Genomic DNA, 18,866 nt, shown 5'->3' on the forward strand with positions numbered 1-18,866 from the left:
TTCTTTGAACTGACTTATAGTAAATTTCAAAATCTGAGCAGCAATGTGAATCATGTTTCTTGAAAAAACAAACAGAACAAACAGATAGTGGGTGCCCAGCGCCCCGCTGCATCACAGCCGGCCAGGCTCGGGTGTCCCGGCTGTACCAGGGACGCAGCCCTGGCGGCTCCCCAGCGACGCAATAAATAGAATCCAAACCGAGACGACAAAGGGACCCATGCAGACTGCAGGTGGCGTCCAGGGCTCGCAGAATCGTGCCCGGCCGGGCTGACTCTTCACAGACGAGGGCAAGTCTCCGAGTCGGCTGCGCGGGTCCCGGCCCCGCACCCAGGTGGGAGGTGGCGGCCAAGGCGGCCAAGCGGCAGGTGCCCAGGGAGGGCGGGGCATCAGTTCTACTTCTAGCGGCCACTGCGGGCGGCAGCGTGGGGCCCAGGTCGGGGTCCCACCGGCAGGACCGCCGGCCCGGGGCGGCGCCCGCAGACTAGCCCTCCCGCACGCTGACGCGCGGCTCGGCCAGGGAGCTGTGGATGATGCCCAGGATGGCCTCCAGGCCGCTGCCCTCGAGCAGCGTGCGGTGGTCGCCCTCGATGACGTGCACCGACACCTTGCCGTCGCACACCTCCGACAGGTTGTAGTCTGCGCCCAGGTCCTCACCCTGGGCGCCGCCCATCTTGGCGCGCAGCAGCGTCACGTTGCCGTGGTAGGTGGCGCGTGGCGTGTACTCCTCGGCAGCGCGCAGCTTGTGGTAGAAGGAGCGCGCGGCGAAGGTGAGCGCGCGGCGGTCCAGGCCCGCGTGGCTCTGCACGATCAGGTCCACGGTGGCCGCCACGCGCTCCTCCAGGCCCGCGAGGGGCAGCAGCACCTCCAGCACCTGCGGGAAGGGCCTCTGAGTGGGCGCCGCGGCGCGGAGGCGGACGGCCCCGCCGCGGCCCGGCCCGGGACCCACCTTGCTGTGCTCCGCGTCCGTGAACTGCTGCGCGAAGAAGCACATGGCCTCGGTCTCCGCCTCGCCCTCGCAGCCGGGCGTCAGCTTCGCGCGGTAGCTCTGCAGAGGCAAGAGCGGCTCTGTAGGACGGGGAGGGCCGGGGCCGGGCCGGGGCGCACCGCCGCGCGCGCGCTCACCTGCGTGTACGCCAGCACGTAGCTGTGTGAGCCGTCGAACAGGAAGAGGCTGTTGTGCGCGGGGGTGGCGCTCTGCTGCGCCTGTAGCTGCGAGCACATCTCGAAGGCCACGCAGGCCCCGTAGGAGTAGCCGGCGATGCGGTAGGGCCCCTCCGGCTGCACCTGCCTGATGCACTCGATGTAGTAGGCGGCCAGGCTCTGGATGCTGTCCAGGGGCGCGGCTGCGGGGAGGAAGCGGCTCAGCATCGCCCCGCAGCCCCGCCCACCCCCGGCCCCCACGCCAGGCGGGTGCGGGCAGCTCCGCAGCGCAGGGCCGCACCTCGGGTGCACTGCAGGCCGTAGGTGGGGATGCTGAGCTTGGCGGCCAGGCTGTGGAAGACGGCGGTGGAGCCCTCGATCGGGTGCACCAGGAACAGGGGCCGCTCGGAGCTCTGCACCGCGTTGAGCCGGGTCAGGGTCGGGTCCTCAGGGTTCACCAGCAGGGTGCTCAGGTTCAGCTGCGCCTGCTGCCGGGCAGGGCTGTCCTCCTTGGGCATGGAGGATGCCCGCTCTGTGGAGAGGGACGGCTGCCAGGGAGGGCCAGGGCCCACAGGGGCCCGCACGTGCACACACACACACACGCGCGCACACACACACACGTGCACACACACACGTGCGCGCGCGCACACACACACCTGGTTCCAGCTGCTGCTGGTCAGGAGTTTGGGGAGGGCTGAGTCCCCACTGAGAGTTCACAGGCCAGCAGCCTGAGGGGCAGGGCTATGCTGCCCAGACACTTGCCCGGCCTCTGCCCCGCAGCCCCCACCACACGCACCGTCCGCTGTGCTGGCCCGCGAGGAGAGCTCCTGCAGCGTCCGCATGGTGAGCTGCTGGATGTCCCGCATGGACAGTACCAGGTCGTGCTCGCGCTCCAGCGTCTGGCGCACCTCCACGCCCATGAGCGAGTCCAGGCCCAGGTCCCCCAGCGAGCTGTCCAGGTTGACCATGGCCAAGTCTCTGATGCCTGCGGAGAGGTGCTCGGTTGGCAGTTTGGGAGGGGAGTGCAGGGCCCAGTGTGGGTGCAGGCACCTTGGGGGCTGCTCCTCTTGGGTAAGGCCCCTTGCCTTCCCAAACCACCGTTGTCATGGTTACCGCAACAGCCCTTAAGGCAACTCTGCACACCCTGCCCGTGTCCCCCTGTGGGTGAGCAAGCAGGCCCCCTGGTACAGCTAACGGGGCGACTGCCGATGGGGCGGGGCGTGTCCTCACCCAGGATGTGTGCCACGGCCTTCACCAGATCCTGCCGACTGCTGCTGTCACCGCGGGCTGTGGCCTTCTTTTCGGCCAGCACGTAGCTGCTCAGGACAGGGTGGGGCTGGCTTAGGAAGCGGTCCAGCACCTCCAGGCAGGAGGCGATGCGCTGGGGCACTGTCCCACCGATGACCGTGTCATTGGAGCCCATCACCTCCAGGATGACGCCCACGTCGCCGATGGAACCCCACTGCACGGCGAGGCCTGCAGGCGAGGAGGGCGGGTGAGCGGGGCACACGCGGGGTGACGGCTGCAGGAGTGGGCGGGGCGCTGGGGGGGGAGGGCCCACCTGGGAGGCCGTCATGCCTGCGCTTCTCGCATATGCGCTCCATGGTGGAGTTGGCGAAGCCGTAGTTGGTCTGGCCTGCGTTGCCACGTCCACAGCTCACCGAGGAGAAGGCCACAAAGTAGTCCAGCTCGGGACACGCCTCGCGGGTCACCCTGCAGGTTCTCTGGTCACTTCTCGGCTGGCTGCCCCTGCCCGCCCCCCTGCCCAACCACCTCTGCCTCCCTGGACCCTCCACCTGGACCCCAACAGAGGCCTGGGGCCTGGACCCTGGGAGCACCATGCAGGAGGGTGCGGAGAAAATGGGGGGGGGGGCACCCGCCCCACCTGTCCAAGTTCAGGGTGCCGCTGTACTTGGGCTTGCTGACTTCCTGGAAGAGCTCAGGGCTCTGGTTCTCCAGCACAGCGTCTCTCAGGACCTAGGGAGAGGCATCCTCAGCGCCTGCCCTGGCCCCAGGGCTTTAGAGGGTTGACGAGGGTTGGGGGCACCTTCCTGGGTGGCTCGCCCCCCGCCCCCAGAGGTGGGCTCACCATGGCCAGGTTGAAGACGCCTCCAACAGGCCCAAGTTGGGTGGCCTCGGCGATGAGGCCCCGGGCTCCGTCTAGAGAGCTGGCGTTGCTGGTGGACACGAGGACCTGCACACCCTGGCGCCGCCACTCCCGGACCTGCTTGGCTTGGTAGCCTGGGGGGCGCGGCCATCAGGGTCCCAGCCGCCGCGGCCTGGTGCCCTTGGGGTGCACCAGGCACGGGCTCACCAGGAAGGCGTTCCTTTTCCCGCTGCCCCTGCCCCTCCCCAAGCCCGCGGGCACTCTCACCAGTGCGGATGCCGGAGCGGGAGGTCAGCACGAGCTTCTGGGCCCCTCGGAGCACAAGCCAATGGGCCAGCTCAAGGCCGAAGCCGCCCAGGCCCCCGGTGATGATGTAGCTCTTGTGGGCCGGGCAGAAGGTCTTGGACACGGCCGCCGTCAGGGTGGGCTGGGGCCCCTGCAGCACAGCGTTCTGCTCCTCCTCACGCACCTGCAGCCGAAGCAGCACCGTTCATGCTCTGCCTGCGGGGCCGGGCCGGGCCGGGGCCGGGCCAGGGCGCCAGGGCGCTCCCTCACCTGCACCACCACTTTGCCGATGTGCCTCCCCTGCGCCATGTAGCGGAAGGCGTCCTCCACCCGGGCCTTGGGGAACACAGTGCACTTGAGGGGCCGCACCACGCCGTCCCGGATGCCCGCCTGCAGCAGCGCCGCCACTTCCTGCCAGGCGGTGCCAGCTTCATCGAAGAGGGCGTCAAGCAGGATACCGTGGAAAGTCACGTTCTTCAGGAAGACAGCCATGCCTGCGTGGGGGACGGGCAGAGGGCTCACCGCTCGGCCCACAGCCTGCCCGCGGGCCCCACCTTCCCCCGGTGCCCGGCCCGCCGCCCCCCGGCTGCCGGGCCTCACCCAGCGGGTGGTTGTTGGAAAGGTCAAATTTGCCGATTTCCAGGAAGCGGCCGTGCTGGCCCAGGCAGCGCACACTGGCCTGCAGCTTCTCTTCTGCCAGGGAGTTCAGGACCAGGTCCACTCCTAGCAGGGAGACGAGGCAGGTCCTCACAGTCACAAGCAGGGCAAGCCCACCCGCACCAGTCCGGAGGGCCAGACCCTGTTCCCGCCTGGGCCTGTGAGGTGGGGGGCCGGAGGAGGAGGGCCGGGAGGTGGGCGCGTGGCAGGTGGCGGGTGCTGGGGTCAGGGGGCTGCCACGCCCACAGGCCACGCACCCTTCCCAGCCGTGTGTCGGAGCACGTGCTGCTCGAAGGACGTGTCCCTGGAGTTTGCGAAGCTGGCGTCGTTGAGCTGGGGGAACCGGGTCTGGAGGTACGCCCGCTTCTCAGCCGACCCTGGTGGGGAGAGGGGCACGCGGGTGAACCGAGCGGCGGTGCCGGGGGGCAGCCCCAGGCCGGGGAGGGCCAGCCAGCTTACCCACGGTGGTGAAGACGCGGCAGCCCAGGCTGAGGGCGATGGCGATGGCGGCCTGGCCCACGCCGCCCGAGCCCGAGTGGATGAGCACCGTCTCCCCGCGCCGCATGCGCCCGCGCACCACCAGCGCGTAGTAGGCGGTGGTGTAGACGACAGGCACTGAGGCCGCCTCCTCCAGGGTCCTGCGGGCACAGCCACGGGCTCGCTCAGGCCTGACCGCGGCCGCGCCTGCGCAGCCCCAGGCCCACCGCCCGGCGGACTCACCAGCCGGGGGGCACGTCCCACAGGAAGTCCTGAGGCAGCAGGACGGAGGTGGCCAGGCCTTCGGCGGGCACCAGCCCCATCACGCGCCTGCCGCTGGCGTCTCTGCCGGAGAACTCCATGCCCAGCATGCAATCCCGGGCGGCCCATTTCCCTGGGGACACACGGTGGGTGAGCCCTGCGGGCGAGGACCCCACCCCTCTGCCCCCACCCCTGCCCGTCCCCTGCGGCCTGCACCTGGGATGGCGTCAGGGGACAGCTTGCCCGTGGCCAGCATGATGTCCCGGAAGTTGAGGGATGCGTAGTAGACGGTGCAGAGCTGGGTGCCGGGGCTGGGTGCCGGGGCGTGGCGCAGCGGGGAGCAGACCCAGCGGATAGAGGAGAGGTCCCCCCGGGTGAGGACATTGACAAAGGCATGCTCCGTCTGCTCCTCCAGCTGGTCTGGTGGTGACAGGAGACGGGGCCGCTAGGGGCCATGTGTGGCCCAAGCTGGGCAGGGGTCTTCAGACCTCCTCACCCTCCTCACCCTCCCAGCTGCGTGCGAGGAGCTGGCCGGGCTCACCGTGCTCCAGCGGGAAGTGGCGGAAGGTGCCCCAGGCTCCGTCCCGGTGCACGTTCACCACCAGGTCCCCTTGCAGCACCTTCTGCAGCTCAGGGGAGCCGGGGTCCAGCTGGGGGATGGGGGACGTGCTGCTGAGGTTGGAGACCAGGATGCACCTGTGGGCGGCCAGGCCGGTGAGTGGGGCTGGGCAGGGAGGGCACAGGGTGATGGGCGGGGTGGAAAGAGGGCAGTTGGGGGAGGGGCGCACAGTTTGGTGGCCTCTCTCACCGGACCCGGTGCCCGCCAGGCTCCTTGCGCAGACAGTTGACCATGCCCACGACACCAGAGGCGGCGCAGCTAACAGCCGTCAGCCACACGGGCTGGGGGGAGGATTCGGCCAGAATGCTCTGCAGGACAAGGGAGGGGTCAGTTGGTGTCCAGGAAGGTCCCCGGGTCAGGTATGGGGGGCTCGGTCAGCTGGGCCTGGGCGGGGGTCTGACCTTGAGTGAGTCCACCCATCGGAAGCTGGTGTCCTCCACGGGCAGGAAGATGGGGCTGTCCTGTGGGGCTGGCCGGCGGCACAGGAAGAGCACGGAACCGTAGAAGGACTTCTTCCAAGCCACCAGGTGCAGGGACGCCCCAGCAAACAGGCTCTCCCACGCGTCCTGGCTCAGGAGGCTCTGCCCTCCAGGCTGAGGCTCGGGGCAGGTCAGGAAGGCGAGCACCTCCCCGAGGGGGTGTCCCCTGAGCAGTGTGTGCAGCAGCAGGAAGCCCCCCTCCTTGATGGCGGCCGCCATGTTGCCGAGGGCTGTGGCCGGGTCCCCCAGCGTGGCCACCGCGCAGTTGCACACCAGGAGGTCAGCAGCCCCCAGGCTGCTGGGCGCGGGCTCCGCGGGGTCCCACTGGCCCTGAGCCAGGTCTTGCTGCTGCAGCTCAGCCTGGGCGAACTCCAGGGCCTGAGGGTGGCGGTCGGTGGCCGTGTAGTCCAGCTGCAGCATGGGCTGCGTGTTGAGCAGCGGGGGGACGCGGGAGTACAGGTGGCCATCCCCAGCCAGCACCTGGGGGCGGGAGGTTCCTAGATGGGCTGCCCCTGGCAGGCGTCCCGACCCAGGCTGGGTGCGCGCTGCCACAAGGCCCACCCACCAACCCCGTCTGCGACCCCTGCCCCCTTCCCTCCGGCACTGGGGGGCTGGGCTGGAAGGGGACAGTGGAGACAGTGGCCCCCGCGCCTTAGGCACGGGTCTGCCGGGACCCGTCCACCGTGCTGACTGCCCTGCTGGGCACCCACCTCCACCACCTTCATCCGGACCCCGGACACGTTCTCCAGGGCAGTGTCCACACAGGCCTTGAGTGCCGGGGAGGCGAGGAGGCCGCTGAGCAGCGGGTCGTCACGCAGCTGGGCCCTCTCCTGGGCCAGCAGCTGGCCCAGCTCCAGCTGTAGGTTCCCGTTCAGCTGCAGCTGGCAGGCGGACGCCAGCAGCCTAGGCAGGCCCTGCTGCGGGGGCTCGCGGGGCGCCTGGGCCCCGTCCAGGCCTGGCACCACCATCTTCAGCCCCTGCTGGGCCACTTTGGTCTGCAGCACCTGCGCCAGCCCTGGGGGTGGAGGGAGACAGGCACTGGGCAGGCCCCTCCGCAGCACGTGTCTGATGGGAGTGGGGACTTGGGGTGTTGGGAGCCTCACGGCCCATCCTCTGGGCCTACTGCTCCACCCTGCCCACCAGACAAGCAGAGAAGGCGGGACAGAGTGGGCAGTATCTGCTGTCCAGGAATCAGGACTGATGCTAGCCATCGAGGGCCTGCGTGGGCCTCAGGACAGAGGCTGCCACGTCCCCCACTGAGCCAGGTGCTCCATCAAGGGTGGGTCTCCACAGCTGTGAGCCTTCTGCCCCGAGGCCCCCACCCACCAGGACAGGTGTGGGGAGCCCTCTGTCCCCATCTACTGGCACAGGCACGAGCCCCCCAAAGAGGCAGCCTGTGGGGTCAGTCCATGTGGGCAACATGCCTGAGTGGCAGGGGACAGGGCACAGCCAGGAGGTGCCCCCTCTGAAGATGGGGGGCTGGGGAAGGAAGGCAGCTGACGTTGGCTCTGGGTGGGACAGTCGGCCGGGAGGGCTCACCAGGGGCCCCAGGAAGGGCAGGGCTGGCTTCCACCAGGAGGGGGGCGGGGCGCAGCCAGGCCAGGTCCCAGCGATGGGCTGTGTGTAGGGGTGGAGGGTTCCCCTCAGCAGCACTGTGGCCAGGCCGGTGCACGGGGCCGGGAGGGCCTCACCTTTGCACAGCTGCAGGAGCTCCTGCAGGGCCACGCTGCCTGCCAGGCACCCGTCCTCCACGTGTGGCGTGAAGTGGAACTTCTCCAGGATGGGTGCCAGCGGCTCCTGTCTACGCGGGGCCACTGAGGTGTGCACCCGCGAGATGAGGACGCCCCCGGCCACCGTGCTGTTCAGACATCTGTTCACCACCACGCTGACTGCTGTGGGGACAAGCGGGTGGGTGTGGGCAGTGCTGGGCCCAGGGACGGGGGGACACCAGGTCCGGGGCCGGGCTACCTTGGGCCTCGCCCTGTGGTGCGTGCACCCGCTGCCGGTGGACAGCGGGGTCGATGCGGATGGCAGAGATGCGGGTGGGCAGGCGCAGGCTGCGCTGGCTGGAGCCCAGGATGGACATCTGCAGCATCGTGTCCAGGAAGGTCACCCAGTTGTCCTTCCACAGCAACTGGCCTGTGTTGCCTGCGGCAAAGGGGCCATAAGCCGGGGGCCAGGCCTCCCGCAGCCTCTCCCCGTGCCCGGACCAAGGGTCTGCGGCCGCCTCGGCCTGCCCTCCAGCAGCCCCGCGGCGCCCAGATGCTGCGCGGCAGGTCCCACCCATCTGGCCTCAAGGCAGGCGGACCCAGGGCTTGCTCCATGTGTGTGAGGTGGGGACCCATCGCACCCCACCTTCGAGGCTGGCCTTGAGGATGCCCTGGAAGTGAGGGCCGTAGTCGTAGCCGCGCAGCCGCAGCGTCTTGTACACGTCCCCCTTGGCCAGATGGAACGCGGCTGTGGGGTCTGCAGGGTCTGCAGGGACCAGGTCATCCCAGCTGTCGAAGAGCTTGGGGTTGGGGTCCTCCCATGGGTACACTTTCCCTGCGGACGGGGCAGGAGGGCAGCCTGAGCGGGACAGAGCCGAGCGGGGAGCCAGGGGCCCACCCAGAACAGCCCGCCAGGGACCACGTGGCCTTGGCACCCTGCTCACCGGCCACAATCACGTTGCCACTCTGAGACACCTCAAAGGTGCGGGAGGCCTCCAGAAGCCGCACCTCCAGTGGCACGGTCCCTGTGGGCGGCAGCGGGGCTGGCGGTTAACAGCAAGGGTCAGCGGCCAGCACCCCCCAACCCAGCTCCTGACCACCCCGCCTCACCGGTCTTGGGCAGGATGGTGGCCCGGTGCAGCGTTACGTCCTCAAAAGCCACGGGCAGCTGCTCCATGGTCTGGTCCAGGGTGCGCGCCAGTGTCCTCCAGACCAGGCACAGGTAGCCAGTGGCCGGGAAGATGACACGGCCGTCGATGCGGTGGTCCACCAGGTAGTGATCAGGGGACTCGGGACTGGCGTCTGTGTGGGCGGGGACATCAGTGTGCGTGCCGGGGCGGAGGGGCCGCGCTCCCGCCCCCCCCCCCCGCCCTGCCCTGGGCTCACCGATGTTGTAGACGGTGGCAGAGGTGCCGCTGGAGCCGCTGGGGAAGTCCTCAGCAGCAGGCACGTCCCAGGTCTGACTGTGGTCCCACTTGATGTGAGGGGAGATGAGGGGGGTCCCCCGAGGAGCTGGGAACTCCACGGGCGGGAACAGGCCGTTGGGGTTGATGTCAATGCTGGGGGTGGGGGCCAGGTTAGGGGCACACCAGGCCCTGGGGTCACCCTGTCGCACCCACTGCCAACCGTCTCCCGAGACCTCAGGGACCCCCAGGATGCGGCAGGGGCCACACTCGCCAGCCCTCACTCTGGAGGAGGAGCCTGGGGGCCCCGCAGTGGGGGAGCTGGGACGCAGACCCACCCTGTCAGGTGCAGCCGGCCCACGTTGCTGAGGAAGAAGTGCAGGTTGTCTGCGTGGTCCTTCTTCATCAGGGGGATGATGGTGCAGCTGGGCTTGAGGCCTCTCTTCAGGACGGCCTGGGGTGCACACAGGGGGGTTGGTGCCCACCCCCCGCGCCCAGCACGAGCCCACGAGGGGCAGAACCTCCCCTCCCGGAGCCCGCAGCCCCCGACGGGCGCCCGGCGCACCTGCAGCAGCGCGTGGGGGGCGACCTCCAGCACCACGGCGCGCTCCGGCACGTGCCACAGGGCCTCCTGGAAGAGCACGGGGCTCACTAGGTTGTTGACGTTGTACTCGGCGGACGGCGTGCGCGCCAGGCTGCCCTGCCACTGAGCCTCCGGGATGGAGGTGCTGAGCCAGCGCGCCGAGCGGGGCCGCGGCTCCCGGATCACCTGTGCACACAGCGCCGGGTCAGCGCCAGGGGCTGCCACCCACCCGCCGCAGGCCCCCCCGGCAGCCCCCGGGGCGGCCAGCCCACCTTCTTGAGCGCCCGCAGCAGGGACGGGGCGATGCCCTCCATGAAGTACGAGTGGAAGGCAAAGCCGCCCGTCCGCACCTCCTTGGCGAACACGCCCTCCTGTTTCAGCTGCTTCACAAACTCGGCCACAGCAGCCTGTGGGGGACAGGGGGCGGGGTCACAGGGCAGGCAGAGCTCCCCCTGAGGGCTGGGCGGGTTTGGGGACTAGGCCCCACTGTGCGGTGCACACCTGAGGGCCTGAGATGGTCACGGTGTCCTCTGAGTTGTGGCACGCGGGGACAACACCGGGGGGACAGCGCTGCTTACACTCCTCCCAGGACAAGCCTGTGGGCAGAGACGCTCAGGGGGTGGCCCTAATGACTGTATGGGGCAATGACGGTGCAGAGGGAGCGGTGCCTTTATGAGGCCCTGTCCCTCCGCTCCCCTCAGTTCCTCTTGGGCGAAGGCGTCATCACCACCATCCCACGCTCTACTTCCATCCGTCACAACACCCCAGGCTCCTCCGTCCCATGGGGAGGAGTCAGGATGAATGGCCCGAGCCTGTGGGTCCTTGTCCCACATGGGCTTGCCCAGGCTCCCAGGAAAACCGCACTGGCCTTGGCTGATGGCTGTCGGCAACAGTGCCGGGCACCAAGGCCCCTGCGTCTGCCCCTCAGGCCCACGGAGCACGGGCTGCACCTACCCACGGCTGCCATGGCCCCTGGCGGGATGTTGGCCTCCTTGATGCACTGGCCCCTCCAGTAGGCGGCCAGGACAGCCTCTTCCTGAGACAGGCAGCCGTCGGCATAGCCACAGGCCACCTCGCCCAAGGAGTGCCCGATGATGCCGTCCGGCTTCAGGCCCAAGGCCGTCAGCAGGTCTATGAGGGCGATCTAGGGGGTCAGACGGGCCGTCAGTCCTGGGGATGCCTCCGGCACTGTGGTGGCTGCCCCACAAGGCCCTCCAAGCCCGGACCCCAGGGCGCACCTGGATGGCGGTCAGGCTCACAAAGGCGTGGACGGTGTCATCAAAGGTGGCCTCGTCTGCGCTCATCAGCAGGTCTGACACCTGCAAGCCCAAAGGCTTCACGGCCTCGTCAGACCGCAGGATGGAGTCTCGGAAGTGGGGCAGGCGCATGAGGCTGAGCCCCATCCCGCGCCACTGTGTGCCCATCCCTGGGAGGCAAGAGGTGTCGTCAGGGGCAGGGCCGCTGCACCCCACTGCCCTCACCCAGGGAGGGCCTGGGACAACTCACCAGAGCAGATGAACCAGAGCGGGCGCCGGCCGGGGGGCACCTGCTGCGCCTCTTGGCCACTGTCCTCGCGGCCCAGCACGGCATAGCCCCGGAAGGGCATGGTGGCGACAGGGGCGGCCGCGATCTCATTGAGCATGCTCACGAAGGCCAGGTCCTGGCGGTGCTGGCGGCCCTGCTCCAGCAGACCCTGCACGGCCTCGGAGGTGCGCCCGCTGGCCAGCAGCAGGCGGGGCAGGGCCGCGTGTGGGGTGGGGGCCGGGGGAGGGCGCGAGTTAGGCCGGAGGATGACATGCACGTTGGAGCCACCGAAGCCAAAGGAGTTCATGGCCACGTTGCCCCCGCGCACGGGCAGGGGCTGCTCCACCACCTGCAGCCGCCCGTCCCGCAGCCCCGGGATCTCAGGGTTGGGGCTGTGGAAGTGCAGGTTGGGGGCCCAGAGCCCGTGCTCCAGGGACAGCAGCACCTGTGGGCGGCGCGCAGCCGTGAAGACCCCGAGGTCTCCCCACGGGCCCTGTGCTTCACCCCCACACCACCCCCTGCCGCAGTCCCGGGTCCGCCTCGAAGCCCCCTCCTCTCCCGGGGCCTCGAGCCCTTCCCTTTGGCCCCACCACCTCCCAGGCCCGTGGCCTGGGCTCAGAGGCCCCCTGAGACAGACCCCACTCGGGTCCCGGCACAAGCAGGAGGCCGTCTGCAGCCCAGGAAGCCCCCACGCCTCGGGGCCTGAGCAGCTGTGGCCTGGGTCCTGTGGGTGACCAGCCCCTGGTCTCAGGAGGCTGCGTGGCTGGGGCAGCACGTCGGGCCCACAGTGGACCGCGGCAGGGAGCAGCCCCCACCCACCTTGGCCAGTGCTGCCAGCCCCGAGGCGGGCTCCGGGTGCCCCATGTTCGACTTGGTAGACCCGATCAGCAGGGGGTCCTGGCGCGAGGTGCACAGGGCTCGGACGATGCTGTTCAGCTCCTGGGGGTCACCCACCTGTGGGGGACATGGGGAGGGTCAGGACGGCGGCTGGGCAGCCCGGGGAGGTGAGTGTGGGCGAGGCCTCACCTTGGTGCCCGTGCCGTGGGCTTCGATGTACTCCAGGGACTCAGGGGCCACCCCAGCCGGGTGGTACAGAGAGCGGATGAGCTGCTCCTGGGCCGCTCCAGAGGGGAAGGTCACGCCTGCGGAAGGGCCAGGCCTCAGTACCCACCGCCAGCCACATCCCAACCCGTGCCGGCCACGCTCCCCACCCACGCTGGGGCCCGCACCTTGCTCCTTGGAACCGTCTGTGTTGGTGCCGGAGTTCAGGATGGTGGCATACACCCGCCGGGCCAGGGACTTTTTGGTCAGCAGGACGGCCACCACGGCCTCCGCGCGACAGTACCCATCCCCTGAGGGCAGAGGGCGGCTCAGGGTGGGCCGTCTGCTCCGGCGTCGGGGAGGCGGGGGTGGGGGTGCTACCCTACGCCCCGCTCCCCACCCCCGCCCTCACCGGCCTCGTCGAAGGACTTGCAGGTGCCCCCGGGGCTCAGCATGCCCAGCTTCATGAACTGCACGGAGGTGTTGGGCTTGAGTAGGACGTTGATGCCGCCCACCAGGGCCGCGGGGCACTCCCCGCTGCGGACGGCCTGGTAGGCGTTGTGCAGGGCCAGCAGGCTGGAGGAGCAGGCCGTGTCCAGAGCGATGCTGGGCCCTGCAGCCAAGGGCACAGGGCAGGGGTGTCAGTGCCCTGCCAGCCTCCCCTGCCGTGGGGAGGCCCAGCCTGGAAGGGGCTCGCGGTCTGCACGCCCGCGGCCCGCCGTGGGCACCCACCTTTAAAGTCGAAGAAAAAGGAGAGGCGGTTGGCCATCATGGCCCGCTGGCAGCCCACCATGCTGTAGCCCAGGAGTGTCTCGGGGTCTCGGCTCAGGGCCTCCGAGGCCTCGGAGCCGCTCACGCCCACCCAGACACCGGTGTGCGTCCCTCGGAGCGAGGCCGGGTTGATGCCTGCAGAAAGCAGGGGTCAGGCCGCTGGACTGCACGCCTCCCACCGCCCAGCCCTGGGGAGCGCGCCTCCTCTCAGCCTCTCCGGCCTGGGTGCGAGGGCGCCCCATCTCAGCCTGGCTGGAGGGGCTGAGAACAGGGAACCAGGTCACAGGAAACTGAAGAAGCCGGGCCCGGGGCGGGGGCGGTGGTGCCAGGTGGAGCTCAGAGCTCCGGGTCAAGCCTCAGTCAGAAGCGCCAGAGGTGAGGACAGAGGGCACCATTGTCCCCAGGCTACTCCCCAGGTCCCTGAGGTCCCTGGGCAGGGTCTGGCGAGCCCCAAGGGCCAATGAGCACCCAAGCCCCAAGGGCAGCCTGCCCTGGGACAGGCAAGATAAGGAGACAAAGGCTGAGTGTCCGAGCTCCTACAGGAGGGAGGGACAGCCCCAGGGGAGCGGCTTTCAAGGCCTCTGGGTGGGGCTGGCCAGAGGGTGGCCTCCATCTCTACCCCAGAGAGGACAGGGTCTGTTTGCCTCCCCCAACCCTCCCCTGCAAGGTGTGTGTCTGCGACCTGTCCCGGTCAGCGTTGATCCCGGGCGCTGGCTAGTGCCTACTGACCAAAGTCACGAGCGGCACCCTTTCTCTTGGGTGCGTGGGCACAGCAAGGGTAGGTCTGTGCCCCAGGACAAGGGACGGCCAGCTCTGGGCCAGACACCACCCAGGGGAGGGCAGAGTGGACAGCAGGCATCCCGGGGGCTGGACTGTCCCCTGTTCAGCCCAAGATCAGCCCTGTGACAAGGAGTGCGGAAACTGGGGCGTCAGGGCACAGCCTGGACACCTCGGGCCAGTTGTGAAACAGACCCACCCCAAGGCCCATGTCTCCCAAGCCGCAGGCCTGCAGCCCAGCCGGGAACAGGGGGAGCCATGGCTCGGGCCCTCCTCCCAGACCGGCTGTGCTCAGGTTTGCTCTGAACACATGTTGCTTTTAAAAGCAAAAAAAAAAAGGAAAGACAGTAACATTGTTGTCTGGTTGTCATGCCGTGACCCCAGACTGGCCACAGGCCTCCCAGTGACCCACCTCCGTCCACGATGGCCTCGTAGGCAACCTCCAGCAGCAGGCGCAGTTGGGGGTCCATCGTATGTGCCTGCTTGGCGTGGACCCCAAAGAAGGCAGCGTCGAACTTGGACAGATCCTTCAGCTTGCCAGCCCGCCGGGGCAGGCCGTAGAGCCCTGTGGACACAGGCGGATGGAGGGGGTATCCCAGGCCCAAGGGACTGACCGGGAGACAGGTGCTCCCCAGGAAGGTGGGCAGTGGCCCCACCGCCCTGGCTGCAGACCCTCTGCCTGGCCTGCGCTGGGCCGGGCCCGCCACGCTGACTCATATCCCGCAGATCAGGTAGAACGGCTCTGCGGAAGGGCCGACCAGGCACGAGGGAGTCAAACCAGCTTCCCCAGAGAGCCGGTGTCTTATCTAACCTCGGACACGTGGGCTGGCAGTGGCCAGAGGCCCTGCAGGGACAGGGTGGTGGGTGGGCAGGGATGCTGACCCACTTGGCCTTTCCCAGGCCCTGCCCCCCAGCTCTGGACCCCGGCAGGTCACCCAGCTCAGTGGTGAAACCGGCAAGGACACAAGCCGGGGGCGACCCTCAGCCTCCCACGGCCAGAGCCTAGACCCCTGTCCGGCTCCATATCTAAGAGCAGCTGGGCAGCCTCTGCTCACCGGCCTTCCAGCGCCTGTCGTCATCTGTCACCATGTCCACCCCGCCGACGAGGTTGTCCCAGAACTCCTGCAGGTTCTCCGACTCGGGCAGCTTCCCGGACATGCCTGCGATCACCACCTCCTCCATGCTGCTCTCTGCGGAGCCCAGAGCCTGGTCAGCTGACCCTGCACCGCCAGCCTGCACCGCACTCCCGCTCTTCCCGAGCCCCGCAGCCCCCACCCTCCTCCACCTGGCCCACTTATTGGCCTGAGAGCAGCAGCTCAGGAAGCCCCAGACCAAGGGCCAGACAGTCCGGGCGGGTGCCAGGCCGCAACCTCCTACAGGGCCCTCGGGGCAGGGCCTGCACGCTTCCCAGCCCGCTCAGAGCCAGCAAGGGTGCCCAAGTCTGAAGCAGGAAGACTCGGGAGAGGACGCCAGCCCACAAGGAGCGGCCCTGTGCTCAGCAGCCCAGAGCGGCCAGGACCTGGGAGGGACGGATGCCCAGGGACAGCTGGACGCTGCAGGGGCCAAGGTCTGGCAGGGCTCTGGGGGAAAGCAGCCTGTGCCCCACAGTGGGCCAACCTGGGAACCTTTCCTGGCCGGACAGTGCAGCCCAGACTACACCTATGCAGGTGAGGCCGCAGGACACCAATTGCTTCGCTCCCTGGAGTCGGCCTGACACCCAGACCCAGGTTCCCAAGGCGCCTCCAGAGGGGAGCCCTCCGCCACTCTGAGCTTGAGCGTCCCGGACAGGGGCTTCTGTGCAGCCCCTGCGGGAGGAGGCAAAGCCAGGGTTGGTCTAGCAACTTCCACCAAGGCCCCAGGGCCTCTTGATGCTAATGAACGACGGCCACGCCAGCCCCCGACACTCAAGAGACTCGCGAGGGCGGGAGAAACCGGCGGCTTCCTCCGGTGGGCCACCGTGCCGCTGTCCCGCAGGGAAGGAAGCCTCCTCCCCCCGCTCTGAATAAAGAACCCTTTGCCGGCCCAGGGCACCAGCTCCGGGGCGGCTGCTTCCTCCAGAAAGCGCCAGCTCTGTTCTCCCCTACTTGCTATTCACGCGGAGTCCGGCGGCAGAGGAGGGGGGGTGGAGACCCCCGCAGCGCCCCGCCCCGCCGCCACCGCACCCGGCTGGAGCTGCTCATCCCCCCAGAACTTCGGGGGCTCGGCGCTTCGCCCACGTGGTGGGGGAACCTGTCCCCACCGGGCTCTGGGGCCTCTCGGCCATCTCCCTCCCTTCTCCCCGGCCCTCCAGTTGGCTGAAAAGGCGCCCCCGGGTCGGGCTGAGCCTCGGCTTCCTGGCTGTCGAGGGGGGATGCCACGAATGGAGGGGGCTCAGAGGCCCGGCTCGCATAGAGACCTTTGTGGGCGCTGCGGCCAGGCGCGCCCTGGGCGGCGGGGGCTCCTACCGGCCCTCGGCCCACCACGAGACCAAAATGGCTGTTCGCGGCGCTCCTCGGCGTCCGCCCCTCGCCATCGCCCACCTGCCCCACCGGGCCTGCGGCGCGGCGCGAGGGCCCTTTACTTCACCGCCCGGCCCCGAACGCTCCCCGGGGGCTTGCCCACCAGACGGGGGCTCGAACCGCGAGACCCGGGAGGGCTCGCGGGGCGACCCTTCACCACGGGCGGACCGTGCGCTCCCCGAGGCAGGGGGATGCGGGCCGGCGGCCTCTCCGGAGCCCGGCCCCGAACCCAGCTCCACCGCTCGTACCTGATCTGGGCGCGGGCGGCAGGCAGTGCGTGCGGGCGGCGAAGCGAGGATGGAGCGCGGCGGAGGAGGGGAGGCCGGACCGCTGCCGTCTCTCTGGCTCCCTCTAGGCCGGCGCCGACTCTATTTAACCGCGGCCGTCCCCGCGCGGACACGCCACATGGGCTGACAGCTTGGCTGCGCCGCCCAGGCCAATGAGCGTCGGGGCTGCGCCCCGGGTCCCGGCGCGCCGCCGCCAGTGGGGTGATGCGGCGCGCCGCGGCCGCGCGCCGGGACCCTGCGCGGGAGCGCGCCTGGGGGGGGCGCCGAGACGGTAGGCCCCTACTTCCGTTCCCCGCCCCGAGGGCACGTGGCGCGCCCCCGCCCCACGCCTTCCTGGGCCGCCCCCACCCCCGGGGCTGCGGGGACCACGTGTGCACGGCACGCGGGTGAAACGGAACGGGGTGTGTTTGGAGCACTGCGGGGGTCACACCGGGGCCACACTGTGATCTGGGAAGACAGACCCTTGGGCGGACCGACCCAGGAGCCCGCGTCCGGGCCGCGCGGAGCCGACAGGGGCGTGGCTCGCTCCGCTGCCGCGCCCAATCGGGGGCCGGGGGCGTGCGCGCTGGCCCAATGGCGGCGCGCGAGTGGGCGTTGCTAGGCGATAGGGTGATGGGCCGGTCTGGGCGCTGCGCTGGCTGCCGCGGGCGAGTACGGTCGTTGACCCGGCTGGAGCCCCCGGCAGGGTTACTGCCGGTCACCGCAGCGCGGGCCTGGCCCTTCCTGCCCGGCTGTCCCACTTTTCGGGGCCCGCGGGAGAATCCGGGAACCCCTCCGAAGCCAGGCAGTGGCTGAGCGAGCGCATCCCGGGCTCCCTGGCGCGGGCCGCGGGGAGGGGGCGCGGCCATCTGGCGAGCCGGCTCTGCACCGACACCACTTGGTGTGGTTCGAACAAAGGAGCCTCCCTGGGCAGGGGCCCTCGCGTGCGCACATGGCCACTCGCACCCACGCGCGCGCAGGCGCAACAGCAGAGGCCCAGCCCTGTGCCTCGGCTTACGGGCGCGCCTCCCCTCGTAATTCTGCTCAGAAGGCTACAGAACTCAGCTCCGGCCCCGCTGCTCACTGGGGGGCTTCTGACTGCGCGCGGTGGGAGGAAGGGCGGGGCAGGAAAAAGGGGCCGCGGGCTCCGAGGGCCTACAGCTGAATTGCTGTTCCGAACAACCTCGTCTGGTACCCGGTTCCCCGAGCCAGGAGCGGCTGCGCGGGTCGGAGACTTGCTCAAGGGCTCGGAAGTGCTACTACGGAAAGGGCCCTAAAGGACGTCACGCGGCCACGCCTCATTAGAAGGGGCAAATGCCGGAAAGAGCAGAGCGCCCAGACCCCCGCCCCAAGGCAGAACTGCTAGCCTCTTGGGGAGGTCGCCCCATGCCCGCTTGTGTTTACAGGGTGCGGCAGGAGCCACTGTGCACCCCTGGGACCCGGGTCCATGATCTTGGGCCTTGCCTCAGGCAGCTCCCTGTGCTGGTGCTGCCATGCACCCCCACACGTGTGAGCCAAGCAGGTACAGGACACTGAAACCACAAAGGCCACATGATGTGCCAGGGCCACACAGCAGGGATGGTGGGCCCATAGCCCTCCTGGAGGTGCTGTCTGCCCCGCATGAGAGCTGGCTAGTTGGCTGCACTACCTGGGAAGCCTCGGGCTGCCTGATGGCACCACTGCCCTCCCCCCCGGGGTGGGGACGGGCTGTCTCCATCCCTCTGGCTGTGCCAACCAGGTGCAAACGCCAGGGGAGAAAAGGGCTGAGGGCTTTGGAGGAGCCGAGGAGCCCAGGGCCTCCTTCCGAATGCTGCCTCTCAGGACAGGCAATGCGGTCAGCTGCTGACTGGGCACAGAGTCCCGAGAGTCAGGACCCGTGGTTAGGGCTCCCGGGACGTGCTGTTCTGGTGCAGGAGTGTGGGCGTGGCCTTGTAGAGCTCCGGGCCAGAGGCTTCTGTGTGTTCCTCACTGGCTGGGGCTGGGGCCACATCCACCCCAACAGCCCTGACACAAGCAGCCTAGCACGCGGGACAGCAGGGGCCCCAGCGGACATGTGGGTCACTAGTTCCCCCACCCTGAGGAAGGCCCCTCACCGGCACGGTGCTCTCAGGGGGTGGGGGGACGCTTGCTTTGCGGGTGGGCACTCTGATTCTGCCCTCTGTGCCCAGACAGCGTGCAGGTGGGTGGCTGTGGGCGGTGACACAGGCAGCTGATGATGCCCTGATGCCTCTTCCCAAGTAGGACAGGTAAACAACTCCCAGGCCAGTAG

At 69.3% G+C, this 18,866-nt stretch overlaps 1 protein-coding gene across 2 annotated transcripts; it reads right to left on the reverse strand.

The window, feature by feature from the left end:
• Positions 1 to 16,681, reverse strand: FASN (fatty acid synthase). 2 transcript variants are annotated; one of them, XM_090292654.1, is made up of 40 exons: positions 16,580 to 16,681; positions 14,889 to 15,023; positions 14,246 to 14,398; positions 13,018 to 13,191; positions 12,698 to 12,898; positions 12,474 to 12,596; positions 12,271 to 12,386; positions 12,064 to 12,198; positions 11,227 to 11,689; positions 10,959 to 11,146; positions 10,675 to 10,864; positions 10,222 to 10,316; positions 9,993 to 10,127; positions 9,703 to 9,906; positions 9,476 to 9,591; positions 8,845 to 9,293; positions 8,679 to 8,759; positions 8,381 to 8,569; positions 7,994 to 8,173; positions 7,717 to 7,917; positions 6,736 to 7,040; positions 5,948 to 6,505; positions 5,736 to 5,854; positions 5,469 to 5,623; positions 5,144 to 5,347; positions 4,910 to 5,060; positions 4,649 to 4,827; positions 4,447 to 4,566; positions 4,133 to 4,255; positions 3,803 to 4,026; positions 3,515 to 3,716; positions 3,230 to 3,381; positions 3,026 to 3,117; positions 2,702 to 2,853; positions 2,371 to 2,616; positions 1,937 to 2,125; positions 1,442 to 1,672; positions 1,123 to 1,343; positions 947 to 1,045; positions 1 to 871 (listed from the first exon to the last, which is right to left on the reverse strand). In XM_090292654.1, the coding sequence occupies exons 2-40, from the start codon at positions 15,013 to 15,015 to the stop codon at positions 482 to 484; spliced, it is 7,632 nt and encodes a 2,543-aa protein (XP_090148780.1). In that variant the 5' UTR covers positions 15,016 to 15,023; positions 16,580 to 16,681; the 3' UTR covers positions 1 to 481. The 2 variants fall into 2 exon arrangements, with proteins under 2 accessions (XP_090148780.1, XP_090148779.1); XM_090292653.1 differs by having other exon boundaries at positions 7,717 to 7,914; positions 16,580 to 16,660.
• Positions 16,682 to 18,866: the final 2,185 nt, after the last annotated feature.

This window comes from Furipterus horrens, unplaced genomic scaffold (assembly GCF_987537825.1).
Source record: "Furipterus horrens unplaced genomic scaffold, mFurHor1.1.pri manual_scaffold_11, whole genome shotgun sequence".
NCBI lineage: Eukaryota > Metazoa > Chordata > Mammalia > Chiroptera > Furipteridae > Furipterus > Furipterus horrens.